The 13,890-nt window shown below is 32.3% G+C and overlaps 1 protein-coding gene across 1 annotated transcript in view; it reads left to right on the forward strand.

Moving 5' to 3' along the window:
- The window catches only part of LOC124354004 (venom serine protease Bi-VSP-like), a 71,601-nt gene that overhangs the window by 13,220 nt on the left and 44,491 nt on the right, over positions 1-13,890 (forward strand). Inside the window, exons 6-8 of the mRNA XM_046804118.1 lie at positions 5,225-5,326; positions 7,014-7,159; positions 8,410-8,553. Coding sequence (XP_046660074.1) covers positions 5,225-5,326; positions 7,014-7,159; positions 8,410-8,553 — 392 coding nt within the window. The remainder of the gene's footprint in view (positions 1-5,224; positions 5,327-7,013; positions 7,160-8,409; positions 8,554-13,890) is intronic.

Below are 13,890 nucleotides of genomic sequence, written 5' to 3' on the forward strand. Positions count from 1 at the left end.
GTAGGCTAGGTCAAAAACCAGTAGCCACATTTTTGCAACAACCGCAGTCATTGCCGATCCAATAATAAAGTAATCCAACGACTTTAAATTTCCTAATATTACTTTAGCAAGGTCAAAACTGTGATTAAAACTAGGAAAGAGAAGTGTGTGCGAATTGTTCAGGCGATGACCTCTTTTTAATGATTGTGTCACTTGACTGATCCTAGACAAAGCCAAGAACAAGATTATGTAAATACAAACATGCTATGTAAAGGGTTAAATATTAACTGCGCTAACTAGTTTAAACAGAATCTTATCCATCCGGTAAAGATACAAGTGAATATCCTAAATGAATGTCATAAGATAATGGCATAAAAGAGTGATATAAGCTATTCATCCCCACGCACAGGATATTCATTTGGGGGAATAACACTTTATAAATAATTTTTCTTTCTTAGTAATGATAATAAACACTTTATGGACAGTTATGAATTAGTGATTTTTACATTTGCAAACGTATGAAATATTACACATTTATTTGAAATAAACAAATTTGAGAATTGAAATGTGCTAGAGTCTAATTCAGAAGTAGAATTAACTATTCTGAATGAGTTTTAGTCTAATCTTGTGTACACAGTGACATTGTCACACAAGGAGCACACGATTGAGAACAAAGCCAGATAAACAGAACGCACTGTTTACCAGATTACAAGAGATTTCCTTATCAGAGTCCCATTACTATTGAGCAATGAATTGTCTTACAATAGATTCACCGTAGGCTATTAAAATAAATATTATTCTATCCCGTATACACAAAATATTACGTAACCTTATAAATTGACAATATTATCATGAACCAATTCAATAGAATTGTTGTGATGTGCCATTTGTTCTTAAATATATATTATAACGTTAAACGCTTCAAATGTACAGACGATCAAAGCACACCTTTGATGTGTTTTTTCAGTTTTCATCATATTTTCTTTTATTTGGCAATTTATGATTGGTTATTTTTGAAAATATGATTGGTTCTGTTTGACAATATATAATTCTCTTCTGAATTATATAAAGAAGTCGACACCAAACTGTCCTAAATATTCATTCATTCATCTTACTCTCGTAAATCGGGAAGTGTGTTTTGTGTAAACTAATTAACTAAACAGCAAATATATATTTTGGTCTTATCTACTACTAACTAAAACATTTCCACAGTTGGTTAGAATACAACCATATATTTTTAGTTATTTAGTTCAGTAACTTTTTAGCTGCCAAAAATAAAAAATGTTCGATCAACTAAAAATCAGGTTTATATTGATATGGACAGTGTCAAGACACAATAGTATGGTATCACACTAGCTTCGACTTGAATATTTAGTAATAAGTTTTGTAAAACACTTGATTTAAATAGCGATTAAATTAATCGTAGGCAAAGTTCTATTCCAGGAAATCTAGTAATAGGTTGTGAATTTATTTACGATTTAATCCACTCTTACTTTGTCCAAGAATTGTGACTTACTGGTAACATTTATCCGTCATATTTATTTATTCTTTAATACTAAATTAATAAAATTTTAGAATTAATTTTTGAAATTTGAATTTCAAACAAAATCAACATTTTATTCAATTATGTAAACGAAGTGTTTCAATTGTTATATGATGTAACTTTTATAGTTCTTATTGCCCTCCTTTTATGCGATAAAACTTCCTTTCCAGACCTGACAGAATGAAGCGAGACAGGATATGGAAAATGGGCTGGTTAATAACCGTTATTGAACTCATTAAAGTTTGGGAAAATCTCGGCTTCCAGGAAAATTCCTTTTGGCGTTCTTAGTAGATCTTTGAATGGTGCTACCCCGGTGCAAAGGCAAGCAATGTGAGATCAAAATATTGCAGCGTTTTTCAATGATCATTCCAGTAAAATGAGCATCCTTACTGTGTTATTAGATGTTCATAATACTGACACACGTTAGTTAATTCAGCATCCACCCTGATAAACAAGCCAATAAGATTGGTATCAATCAAAGGAATGGTCAAGAGAACTAAGTTGTAGTTCTAGCGTTTGTTTTGTTGTTCCAAAAAACAACATGACCACTTGCGTGCAATCTTTTGATTCTCACCTGAATGTCAATAACACGAAAGTTGGCGCCTCAGTTCTAGGTTGGATTAATCGATCGGAAGTTACCAAGGAAACTGACTGGTTATTCTCACCCGAGCTCATCATTCTCCTCTATCCTCAATCAGTCTAGGACATGCACCTGTATCACATGCCAATAGCTACGAGCGTTATAACCTGTAGATGTATGATGTTACTACTCTTTTTTCAGCCTTGCAACAAATATATGTGTCAAATAGGTGTCAAACGAGGCAACTCAAATAGGGATTCCCTCCCCTTAATAAGGGGGTTCTTTGATAAGGTTCAAGTAATTAATTGGTAATTATCGATGTTATAAGTCCTCTGTCTCTCGCAAATATATGAGAGCTTAGTTAATAGTTCTATCCCAATACATGAAAGTTTATTTGTTCAAGTGGCATCTTGGAGAATATTACTCTTAATGCTAACCCAATTAAAAAATTTGAAACTCTTTAATTTACCAACATGGTTTTACAATGAAGCGGCTCGTTATTCCGAATGAATAACATACTAACGCCATAACAATAGTCTTAATCTGGCAAACTCGTACTATGAATTTATAATTCTTAAGAGATGTGTGCAAAGCCCATGTCCCGTGAGTGCTATAGGCGCTCTTTGGCTAACGTTGAGTAAAACATCTCTACTGATCCACGTGTGTTTTGGGGTTGGTGAACCTCAGAGAAGTAGTTGGTGATTTACGACTTTGCCTGCATCTTGGTGAGAATAATGCTAAAGATATTTTAGGCAAATTTCAATTGTTTTTTTTTTTTTTTTATTTAAGCTCTGTCTATTCTCCTGTATCATACATTGCACCGCATATCAAATATCCTATTTTACCTGCCTTAGCAGTACCAGTCAAGGATGATGTTGTTCTAAATGAATTCTGCTAAGGAGGCTAGTATTAAGACATTCCGCCTTCCATTGTTTACCACTGCCAACCTCTTCGTACCACTTAACAGTACACATCAACGATCGCTTGAAAAAGGAATCCTACAACGGGTTTTAAAGGACGGCTACATCATTCCTCTCCGTAACGCACGACATTATTACTCAAAAGCACGTTCCCAATCCAAAAGTATCAAACATTATCCATTTATCTCAATATGGATTTGTACGTGGCGTGTCCTCTGTTTTAACCACCTTTTATTCCAAGAGTATGTCTTACTTGTCCTCCTCAGGAACAAACAGGTCAATGCAATTTATATGGTATGGCTGAAACATTTGACAAAGTCAGCCACTCTATCGTCATGATAAAATTGAAATGTTACGGCGTGGCTGACCCCTGTCATCCTAGACATCTGATTATCTGACTGATTGCTCTCTTACTATCAATATTAGTTCTTGTGCTTCATCTTATTTTTCAGTCTGTTCCGTTGTTCCACAAGACTCGTTATTAGGCCCTTGATTTTTCAATGTCTTAATAATGTGAGCGATATTTTGAAAAAAATTGTGTTAATGCCTTGCAGTGTGCTGATGGTCTGAAGATTTCCTCTGTATTTTCACACCAGAAAACTCTTGGAGGATCCATAACAGCTTAGATCTGCAATAGAGAAATTACTTTTCAATAAAAATATATCCATGTGAATCCCAACAAGTGCTCTGTTGTTGTGTAAGAGGAATAACAGGAATAAATATTCAGCAGTTTATACTTACGCAATCTCAAGTACACAAATCATCGATTCTAGAGTGAAAAGGACATAGAAAAAGACATACCTGTACGCATTTATTTCCAGTGTGACTTAGTTTTCTGGGCCCACTGCCGACAACTGCGGTCATCTAACTATATTTCGGTTCCCTAGCAAGGTTTTCTAGAGAGACTGGAAGCTCTGCAGCGTCGCTTTCTTCACCTGCTTTGAACTAGGCTTGGCTAAGCCTAAATAACCTATATAGAACCGAATCTCCGGCGGGACGTAAGCAGATAAGCTATTTCTGAGAATTCTCCAGGGCCAATGATCTCCTAGCAGAAATTGACGTAGAGTTCCAATAAACACCAGAACCCGAGATCTTTTAAGCCACAAACATTATACTATAAACTCTAATTGCTGCAGTCTAGTAATTAGATTTTTTAGCCTTGAAAATAGCATCGCGCCAAAATTTGATATCTTCTGTGACATCCTTACTTTGGAATGAAGACGTTTGCTAAATCTTCTGACGTCTTTTTTGTTCTATTTAACTTGCTTATCGTAGTTTTTAATATTGGTAAACGTGTTACTATGAAGTATATATATATATATATATATATATATATATATATATATATATATATATATATATGCTAATGCCTGTGTTACTGTCATCTTCCTTGGATTATTTATTTTTGTTGTTATTTCGTTCACGTATGTTGAACCGTATCTCTGATGGTGATTGTTTATTGTCATATGGTCTTCTTATACCAAGTATATATTTGATTTCTCATATGAGTGTACGAAGGTGCTGCACCGGTGGCCGGAGTCATTAGTGTCCGATCTAAAACTACTGAAATAGTAATGAAAACAAAGGAGACAGTCTTTATGACTCGTCTGCCGGGCACTGATGATGAGGAAGATAAACATCTCTCGAGCTCTTTTATCACATAGCAGTATAACATTCTAGAGGTTCGAACACATCGCTGTGTTTGGTGAGGTAGGTTAGTCGAAGCAGTCGGTTATACGATGACGAACCGGACTGTATACCTTAGACAGATAAGATAAGCGTGACAAGTGTACGACTACATTAACTGTAATTGTTTCCTTTTTTACTTAATCAATGTCCTTTAACAGAAAACGTTGGTTCATAAGCGTGATAACGTCTATAGAGTTGCTGGCACATGTCAGATTTTGACTCGGATTTCTGATGTATTGGTTTATAAATTCTGGCTTTCTGTGGTCACAAAGATTTATTCCAGTGATCATCATCACTTATGTCAGAGATTCCATGAAGGCCTTTTAAAAACATATAGCGTATAATGTCCTTATCATGATGTGAGTAAATTTCTTAAAAATGAGATTAATAAGTTTAGAAATCTGCTCTAATCAAGTATTTAAGCTGTTAATATACTCTTCTCTTGTTACAATCAATACTTCCATTCATTTAATCAATGTCAATTTTTTAATAATGTAATAAACTTATTTTCAGACCACATTCAGCCAATCTGCCTGCCAAGTAGTTCCCTGCTCCGTTCCAACACGTTTGTTGGACAAACTCCATATGTCGCAGGATGGGGAGCTCTTTTCTTTAGTAAGTAACGTGAAATGATGTCAGGTTAGAAAATAGTTCCCCTATCTCCGTTTAAGTTCAGGTAATCTCTCCGTCTGAAATTTTTCAATTATATTTAAATTTAGATGTTTTGGTACTCGGATGTGTTTTACTTTAAATATTTGCAAAAAGATTCTATTGTGTTGATACTGATAAACTTGTTGAAAACTTGGGTTTTTTATTCTTTGAACAGTCAGATCTTTCAGTTAACGCAACTGCAATAAAATGTTATTAAAGACCCGAGAGTATTTCTTAAAATCATGTCACTGTCCGTCCATCTGTACGTTAACTTGATAAAATGGTCCTAAAGAGGCTTAAAATTTGGTACATAAATCATTTTTCTCCAAAGGAGACTCTCTTAATGTTGGGGCTATAGGGTTGGATAAAGTAAAGCAAAGTTGCCCTAATTCCATAAATAAATACCATAAAGAATTAAATTTAGTACCTCTATGTCTCTAATTAGTACTTATAAGAATCTTTTTTGCGATCCAGGTACTTTGATACTCCGTTTTATCGGTTTATTGTCCTCAGATGTTAAAAAATATTACTACAGTATCATGAAAGAAATGAGTACATTGTTAAAATATACCTATTGCATCAATAATATTCCAATGTTTCTGTAGCTACATTAATATTCGTATTTAGACTAAAGGAGTGTTGACATTATTTCTCTCATTATAATTATATCTAGCGTTTTATAATTTTGTAGGGAAGCGTCATAATGAAACTTAAGATTGCTTCAACTGGTAAGTTTTTATCTGTTTATTGAAGTCTCATAACAAGTTTTCCTTGTATATTTATAGCTTAAAGATATTTTCATTTATCAGATGAGTGTTTAATTGACACTATCATTAGTTTCTTAGAATTCAGGGCTTACCCACAATATTACTTTCTACATCATTTCGTGAAATAAACTATTAAATTGTCTTTATCAACTGTTGCGATAAAAGTATCATCTTCGTTAGCTTGTTCCTAATTAATATGTTTTTTTTTTACTTATTTTAAATGATGTCTCTTTTATTTGTAACAATATTGCACTTGTTTTTAATTAAACTCTATTGATATATTCCTAGATCCTTGATAAGAATTAAAACGTTAGATCAAACACACCCAAAGCGATAAATTATTGTCATATTAACTCACCTAAAATCAACAGAAGGTAGGACATACATTACGCGTAATTACTTCATTGTACAAAGTAAGAATTAAAGACTAAATCTAATGTGAAAATAACATATTTCATTTTTTAAGAAATTGCGTATAGAATTATTGACGTTCTCTTATGTAGTAATTTTAAAAGTATACATATGTATTTAGATTTAGAGGTGGTGTTAAGAATAAAAAAAACTATGTTATTAATAATTAATTACATTATTACAAACATAGAACTCTTCAGTGGACATCATTGAAACAAGTAAACTTATTTCACATAAATTTAGTTATTTAAAAATTTATATTATATCCAGAGTGAGGGTAATTATAACTGAGCAGATCATGATTGTAAGACAAAAACTATTTGAGATTCGTATTTTTAAAGCAAAACTCTTTAATTTCTACTTTGACAATATTTCTTACGGAACCCTATTATAGACACTGTAGTGGATATAGTATAGGTAAGTGAGACATGTGTTTTGGGTGGTAAATCATTTATACACCTGCCCATTTCCAGGAGGCCCATCAACCAAGTCTCTGCAGCAGGTGGACATCGACATCACGGACGAGGAATCCTGCAAGAATGCTTACCGCAATGAGCGAGGAGCTGTCATAGACAATCGTGTCCTGTGTGCAGGAAAAGCGGGCAAGGACGCTTGTCAGGTATGTTGATGGTGCACACCTATGGATGGTGCAAAATTATAAAATTATTAGTATATTACGAAAGTATATGAATCATAAAGAAATAAAAAAAGCTCCAATATCCTTTGACTAATACGTGCAGAATTGTATTATGCAAGCATATAAAGATTTCTTTCTGCTTGTGACAATTAGATTTAAAAACATCTGTGAAAGAACGTAGCTTTTTAGCTAACGATTATTTTATTTGTCTCGATTTAAGATATAGCTGTATTGGCAACGAAATCCAAAACATATGATTTTTGTGAGCTCAATACTAAGCTCCTTAGTTTCTGATGTAGCATGGAAAGGTTAGCATTAAACTTTGGTATTAACAGGTTTTTTTATATATTGTGATGCAAACGTGAGCTTTATTTTCGTTGACTTTAAACAATAAAGCAAGTTTGTGGTACAATTCAAAGTCAATTTTAATTTTAAACAAATTTTAAAATGGTATTTTAGTTTTTGCTTTATATGCTTTTAGTGATCTTGGACACTAAGAATGTTAAATATCATTAACAAAATAACATACACTAAGATAAAATAAGATGAATATCTAGAATATTCCACTCATTCTTCCTCACGTTTGAGGGTTTGAGCTATACGCGTTATAAATTTAATTAACGAATTCCCCAAGAAGGATCACTTCCGATTGGTTTATATCAGCTAGTAAATCCTACACGGGGTGTAGAACAGACCTTATCTAACCCAGATACACCTGAGAAACTCCATGGGTATCCAGGAGCAAGCAGCACATTACTAACCCAAACCTTTTACGTATTGGGTTAAATAGGTTGGTCGATAGTACTATTACTGATATGACTGTTGAAGATCTTCCTTAGTGTTACAGATTTTTACAAGCCTAAACATGATGAAGTGTCGTTTAATGAGCTTTGACTGAAAAATGCTGGAACCAAGTTAACCCCCCCTTCATTAAAGTTGACATGACTCAGATTGTGCTCATTAGGTTCCAAAAAGATGCAGTCCCTTCCATCTTTACCAATTTTACTCGTCCTGAATATCCTGTCACTTCGGAATTAGCCCAAAATCCTTTCAAGAACAAGTTTCTTATCCCAAGTGAACAAAACAAAAAACAACAACAACATCAGAAGCTTGAATTCAACAACAGTTAAGTTGCATTGTTATTTTCAGTTGGCAATTAAAAATTTTAGCTTAGCAACTTACAACAGTTGATAAGTTTTGTTTTTGAGAATAACCAAAAGGACATGTTGCAGGGAGATTCGGGAGGGCCTCTGATGCTGGACCAGGGAGCTGTCTACTACCTAATCGGAGTGGTCTCCTACGGGAAGAAATGTGCAGAACCTGGTTATCCTGGTGTCTACACTCGTGTTACTTCATTCGTCGATTGGATCAACAGAAACTTGGATTGATCCATCGTTGTCTCCGTACCTTTCTGTGATTTCTTTTTGATCTAAGTTCCGGCTGTGTCTCTTACTGAACATTTCTTGTCCATTTTATCAACTTGACTCTGGTACAATTGGACTGAACATCTATCTGAAGATCCACTGGGACTTCATGACTTATATTTAAACATAGGCTATTAATGTTTATAGTGACAAAGGTAGTGTTTGCTCAATGTGATGCATTTTACAAAATCCAATAATTCTAAATAATTTTAAACTTTTTCTCTTAATAACATAGTAATTTATAATGATTATTTATACTGTAGTTATAGCTCAAACACGTATTTAATTCTTCATTATCATTAATTTATTTTATTTATACAATATATTTTTGCATGATAATTTATTTTTAATACAGTAATTAAAAACATTTAACTAGTTTCAAACTATGAAACTTGTTTAATTGTTCACCGACGTGACTTTGATGTACGCATTATTTACTTATTGTTTATTTGAAAAACACTTTATGAGCATTCATTCATTTCATTTCAAACAGATTTTATTTCACAGTATTAACAAAATTTACAAGAGATTGATTTGAAACACAAACATCAAACAATGTAAAAACATTGATCATGAATATTTACAAACTTAAAAATAATTAAATAATAATATAATCTTCATACAAACTAAATGTAAACTTAAAAATAAAAAAGAACTTACTACAAAAACAAAACTCAGTAATTGTAAAATAAAATGGAACATCCAATAGGTAAAAGCCCGATGAAGGATCACTAAAACACACACACACACACACACACACACACACACACACACACACACACACACACACACACACACACCACGCATCAGATTAAACTAACATAGCAAGCGAAAACTCAAAGAAGGATTGAACCACCACATAAATAATATATTAATAAGACATCCATACAAACTCTATAAAACAAGTCATGGACCAAACCATGCAAAAAATTGAAACATGCAAACCATGTTTTAATTTTGATTAATTTTTAATTCCTTTAAGCTTATAAAGGACTAAGTAATTTTTTACGCTTTTACTGTAAACTATTATCATTTGTGCATAAGCCACAGAGTTTTCGAGTTTACACCCAGAGGGAATCAAAGAAACAAGTTTTAATACTTTTATTTTTAAAATCTAAGTGTATATTGCATTTTGAAAAAAATATTAAACTATTTTATGATGAAATCAGTAACTTTATTATGACCTACGTGGTGAAAACTTAAAAAAAAAAAACAAATAAGAACGTGAGTTTGATGTTTAATAACTCTTGAGCATTTTAAGAATGATTTATGATTATTGAATTCAAAATTTAAAATAAATATTTAAAGATTTATTGGTCATAGTAGTTAAATAATCCATTACCATTCTAGTACACTGTATATGATTAAAAACATTTTACACTGTTATTATTTTTTTAAGTAAATAAGATAATTGTAATGCTTTCATAATATTTATTGCTGATTATAGATACATGTAATATGTATGATTTTATGTATATTTAGTTATTTTGGAACAAGTTATATACATTGCATTGAAATAAGTACACTCATACTTGGCAATTGATGGAGATAACCTAAATCTGACACAGCAACCAAATAACACAGTTGCATTCTTTGGTTGTTGGTTTGGCTGTAGTAAAAAGGTTTTTTATGATTTAAAATAAGCCTCTTCGACGCAAAAGGTGGAAGAATGCACAAACATGATAACGACAAAATGCGTGTCAAGCTAAAAATCACTACAGGAACTCACTTTGTTTTAACCCCGAGGACTAAATCCAGGTAGATTTATATAGTGACCTATTATGGCTGTTGTATTCCATCTTTGTTTCTCAATATCAAGATACTGATTCAAACAAATGATCTTGTTAATTTTATATTACATAGTTTAATTTAGGAAGTAAATAAAATTTTTACTATAAATTTAAAGAGTATGTATGCTCTTCTCCCTCCCGCTAACAAGTAAGGTCATTTTGTTTCTGATGATGAGCATTCTTACAGTAATAATAAATAACCATCCCAGTGCATTCCAGAGCCTAATTCCCAAATATATCAGCAAAACTTCAGACTTCTAAATATAGGATAATTCACGAAGATATTCAGAAACTATGAGAGCTAATTTTACCAGTAAAACTAATAGAAAAGGTTTATATAAACATAGGTCCAAAAATGCTTCGTTATCGAGTTTTTCGCCCGGATTTTTACCTCGCCATGTAAAACGAGGTCTTTCTCAAATTCTGGTGGGGTAAATTAAGAGGCGAATTAAATTGTTTCTTATGTTTTTGACCTAAGAAATTGAATAAAACAGATTGAAGTAAGTTAAGTAGTTTTTGAGAAAACCCGTGACAAATCCTAAACATTTAGTGAAAAACGCATTGTCTTTGGCTAACAATAACATTTTAGCAATTAAAGCTCCCTGAAGGAATTTTTACATGAATCTCTGAATTTCTATTATGAAATTATTCGGACCACCTTCTTTTAAATTCTAAATACTCTTTCAAATTTTTATTTAGAACAGCTGCCCCACAAACTCAACCCCTATGTTATATGAGGATATACAAGGCCAAAATATGCTGTTCTTAGTACGTCCAAGGAGTAAAACTTAAAGAGGTTTCGTAAAGTATAAATAACCGAAGAAACCTTTCAAAAAATGACTTCTATGTGACTGTCCCAAGTCAGGCCTCGATGAAGGGACATCAACTTGGTAGAACCATTTTCTTTGGGAGGACATTATCCACCATCACAGCAGCGCAATCCACGGGCTAATATTGCCGAAGGAAAAATGTTATCACATTTGATTTGGAACTGTTTGCTCTCAGGTTCAATGTTGAGAAATACTGAATACATGAATTCAGTTCCAAAAAATAATTTATTTCTAATTTGTATTGTTTTTGCTCTGAAACAGAGCGTTATATCGTCAGTGCATTGAACCATTTTACCTGTTAGCAGCGATGAATTCAATCCGCTGATGTACACAAGAATTAGTACTGGTCCAAGACATATTCCTGTGGGACACTATAGGGGAGGACACCAAAAAATATTTAAAGGCAGCTTTAATGAACATTATTAGACTATAAATAGTAAACAATAAGAAATGATACTATAAAATATTCAAAGATGATTTAAGTAATCAAAAAACGGAGCTTGCTACTGAAGTAATCTTCATAATCGAATTTTTTCCTTCAACATCATAAGTAGTGAAATTGTGACATTCCATAATTCTGTCTATTTTGATTCTTGTTTGCGGAGATGTGTTAGACTGATAGTTCTATTGTAAAATGATTCTTTTTATTTATTAAAATGCAGACATGCTATAAAAGTATATTTATTTTTATTTTATTATTTAAGATTTACTTGTTTAAATTGCGCTAATTTTAAAATGTTATCGATGTTCAACATTCATCCTTACTTTTAAGGATGTATTCCCAACGCCGAGCCAGTATCATCATACGGCCAACATCATATATTAAATGTTGGTTTTAGAAAAAAAAATTAATTGGAAACTTTTATGGACTTCGCCGGTAATCGAAGCATTGACCTTTCAATTAGAGACCCTCAGCCTTATCCCTATACTACGATCAATTGCAAGGATATCACTGACTGGGATTAGCCATTCTGGAGATTATATTGTAATAAAAGTGACTGGCAGCTTTTGAAATAAAATTATATGGTCCCATAAAGGAATTCATGCATGAGCCCAATAGTTTAGTATAAAGTTTTTTTAGGTTGGCGTTATTATTATTGTTTAAAAATTGTTTGTGTCTCTTAAAATGTATTATTATAGCCATTATTAAATATTAAATTCTTTGAAAACATAAAATACCACATAATAAGTAGTTTTTGTAATGGTCAAGATAAAAAATACACAACGGTGCATTTATACAAGAACGCACTGATCTCATCAACTTTTATCCAAGCCAATCACTGGTGGATCCTCCCGCTGTTTACAACAGAGCAGTGACCCTGATATAAGTGTACAACTGACCACAAAAATCCCTAACAACGGGCGCGAGAATCGAGCTAGCGACTCCAAGGCCAACTCCCGCTTCCACGAGTCATGCCTTAGACCACACATCCATCCTGTCTTGTTGTCTTGACTGTGCAGTTAGCTCACTTATGATTTCACTATACTAATTACACTCTTGTGCTTTCGTCGAGAACTTCTGTTATGTATCATTGTGTGACAGAAACGCTCTGCCAAAACAGGTCAATAGATTAAATCACATTCTTTATTGGTGAATTAATTTGACCTTTAGAAAATATAAAAAAAATCATTTCGCTGAATGTGAAACACTCGACATGCAATAAAACGTTTGCATGTTTATGTGTATTTCTAGCTATCTGTAGCCTATGTGTGTGTATTGGTCTGAAATTGACTGTGTGAAGTATTGAGGGCTTTACTAGATATTCAATAAGAATATAAAAATTTGCATGACTTAGTCTATTTATACTCGTACCGATTATGTGTTGTATCAAAACGAACATATTGTACATTTAAAATGTGAATAAGTGCATTTGTTTATTAAGTATATATTTAAGAGACAGCTTGAATGAAAATAACACACGTCGTAGTTTCTTATGGTTCCTAAATTATCGTGTCACAACCCCATGGATAAGATTTATTTTTTTTAACCTACACTGTAGTTATGTGTTAGGTCTAGATATCCACCTGAAGAAGAGATCAGATTGCAGATTTCGTAACGAAGTGTTACTTATTCTTTCAGTCACTGAACAATGGAAAATATCCGGAAAAATTATATTTGAGCAGGTTGGACCCAAATCCTAACTTTTGTGTGTTTACGTAAAAATAAATCTTTTATAAGAATCTTATTTTGTTAACACCTAAGCTCGTCAAATAAAGTTAAAAGTAAACAGACTCCGATTTTTTCTGACCTATTTACTGACATATTTTATTAAAAGTATATAATATACGTCTCAAGTTCCAACAAAAGTTTTGGAGAACTTATTTAGTTACAGAGTTCTTTCACAGGTTTGGAACTCGGAGTAGTGAAAGATATTTTATTTTTTGTGACTAGAATCTATTTGCACTATGACACATACATATACATATATATATATATATATATATATACATATATTATATATATATATATATATACATATATACATATATATATACATATATATATATATATATATATATATATATATATATATATATATATGTATGTATATATCCCTATATAGTTGAGTATTGTCAACAGTATAGCCATAACTAAATCATACAATATGTAAAAATTAATATTTTATTTATTCTGTTACTTTTGCTGTATAATTAATAAGGGTCAGGTA

This window comes from Homalodisca vitripennis, chromosome 1 (assembly GCF_021130785.1).
Source record: "Homalodisca vitripennis isolate AUS2020 chromosome 1, UT_GWSS_2.1, whole genome shotgun sequence".
Taxonomy (NCBI): domain Eukaryota; kingdom Metazoa; phylum Arthropoda; class Insecta; order Hemiptera; family Cicadellidae; genus Homalodisca; species Homalodisca vitripennis.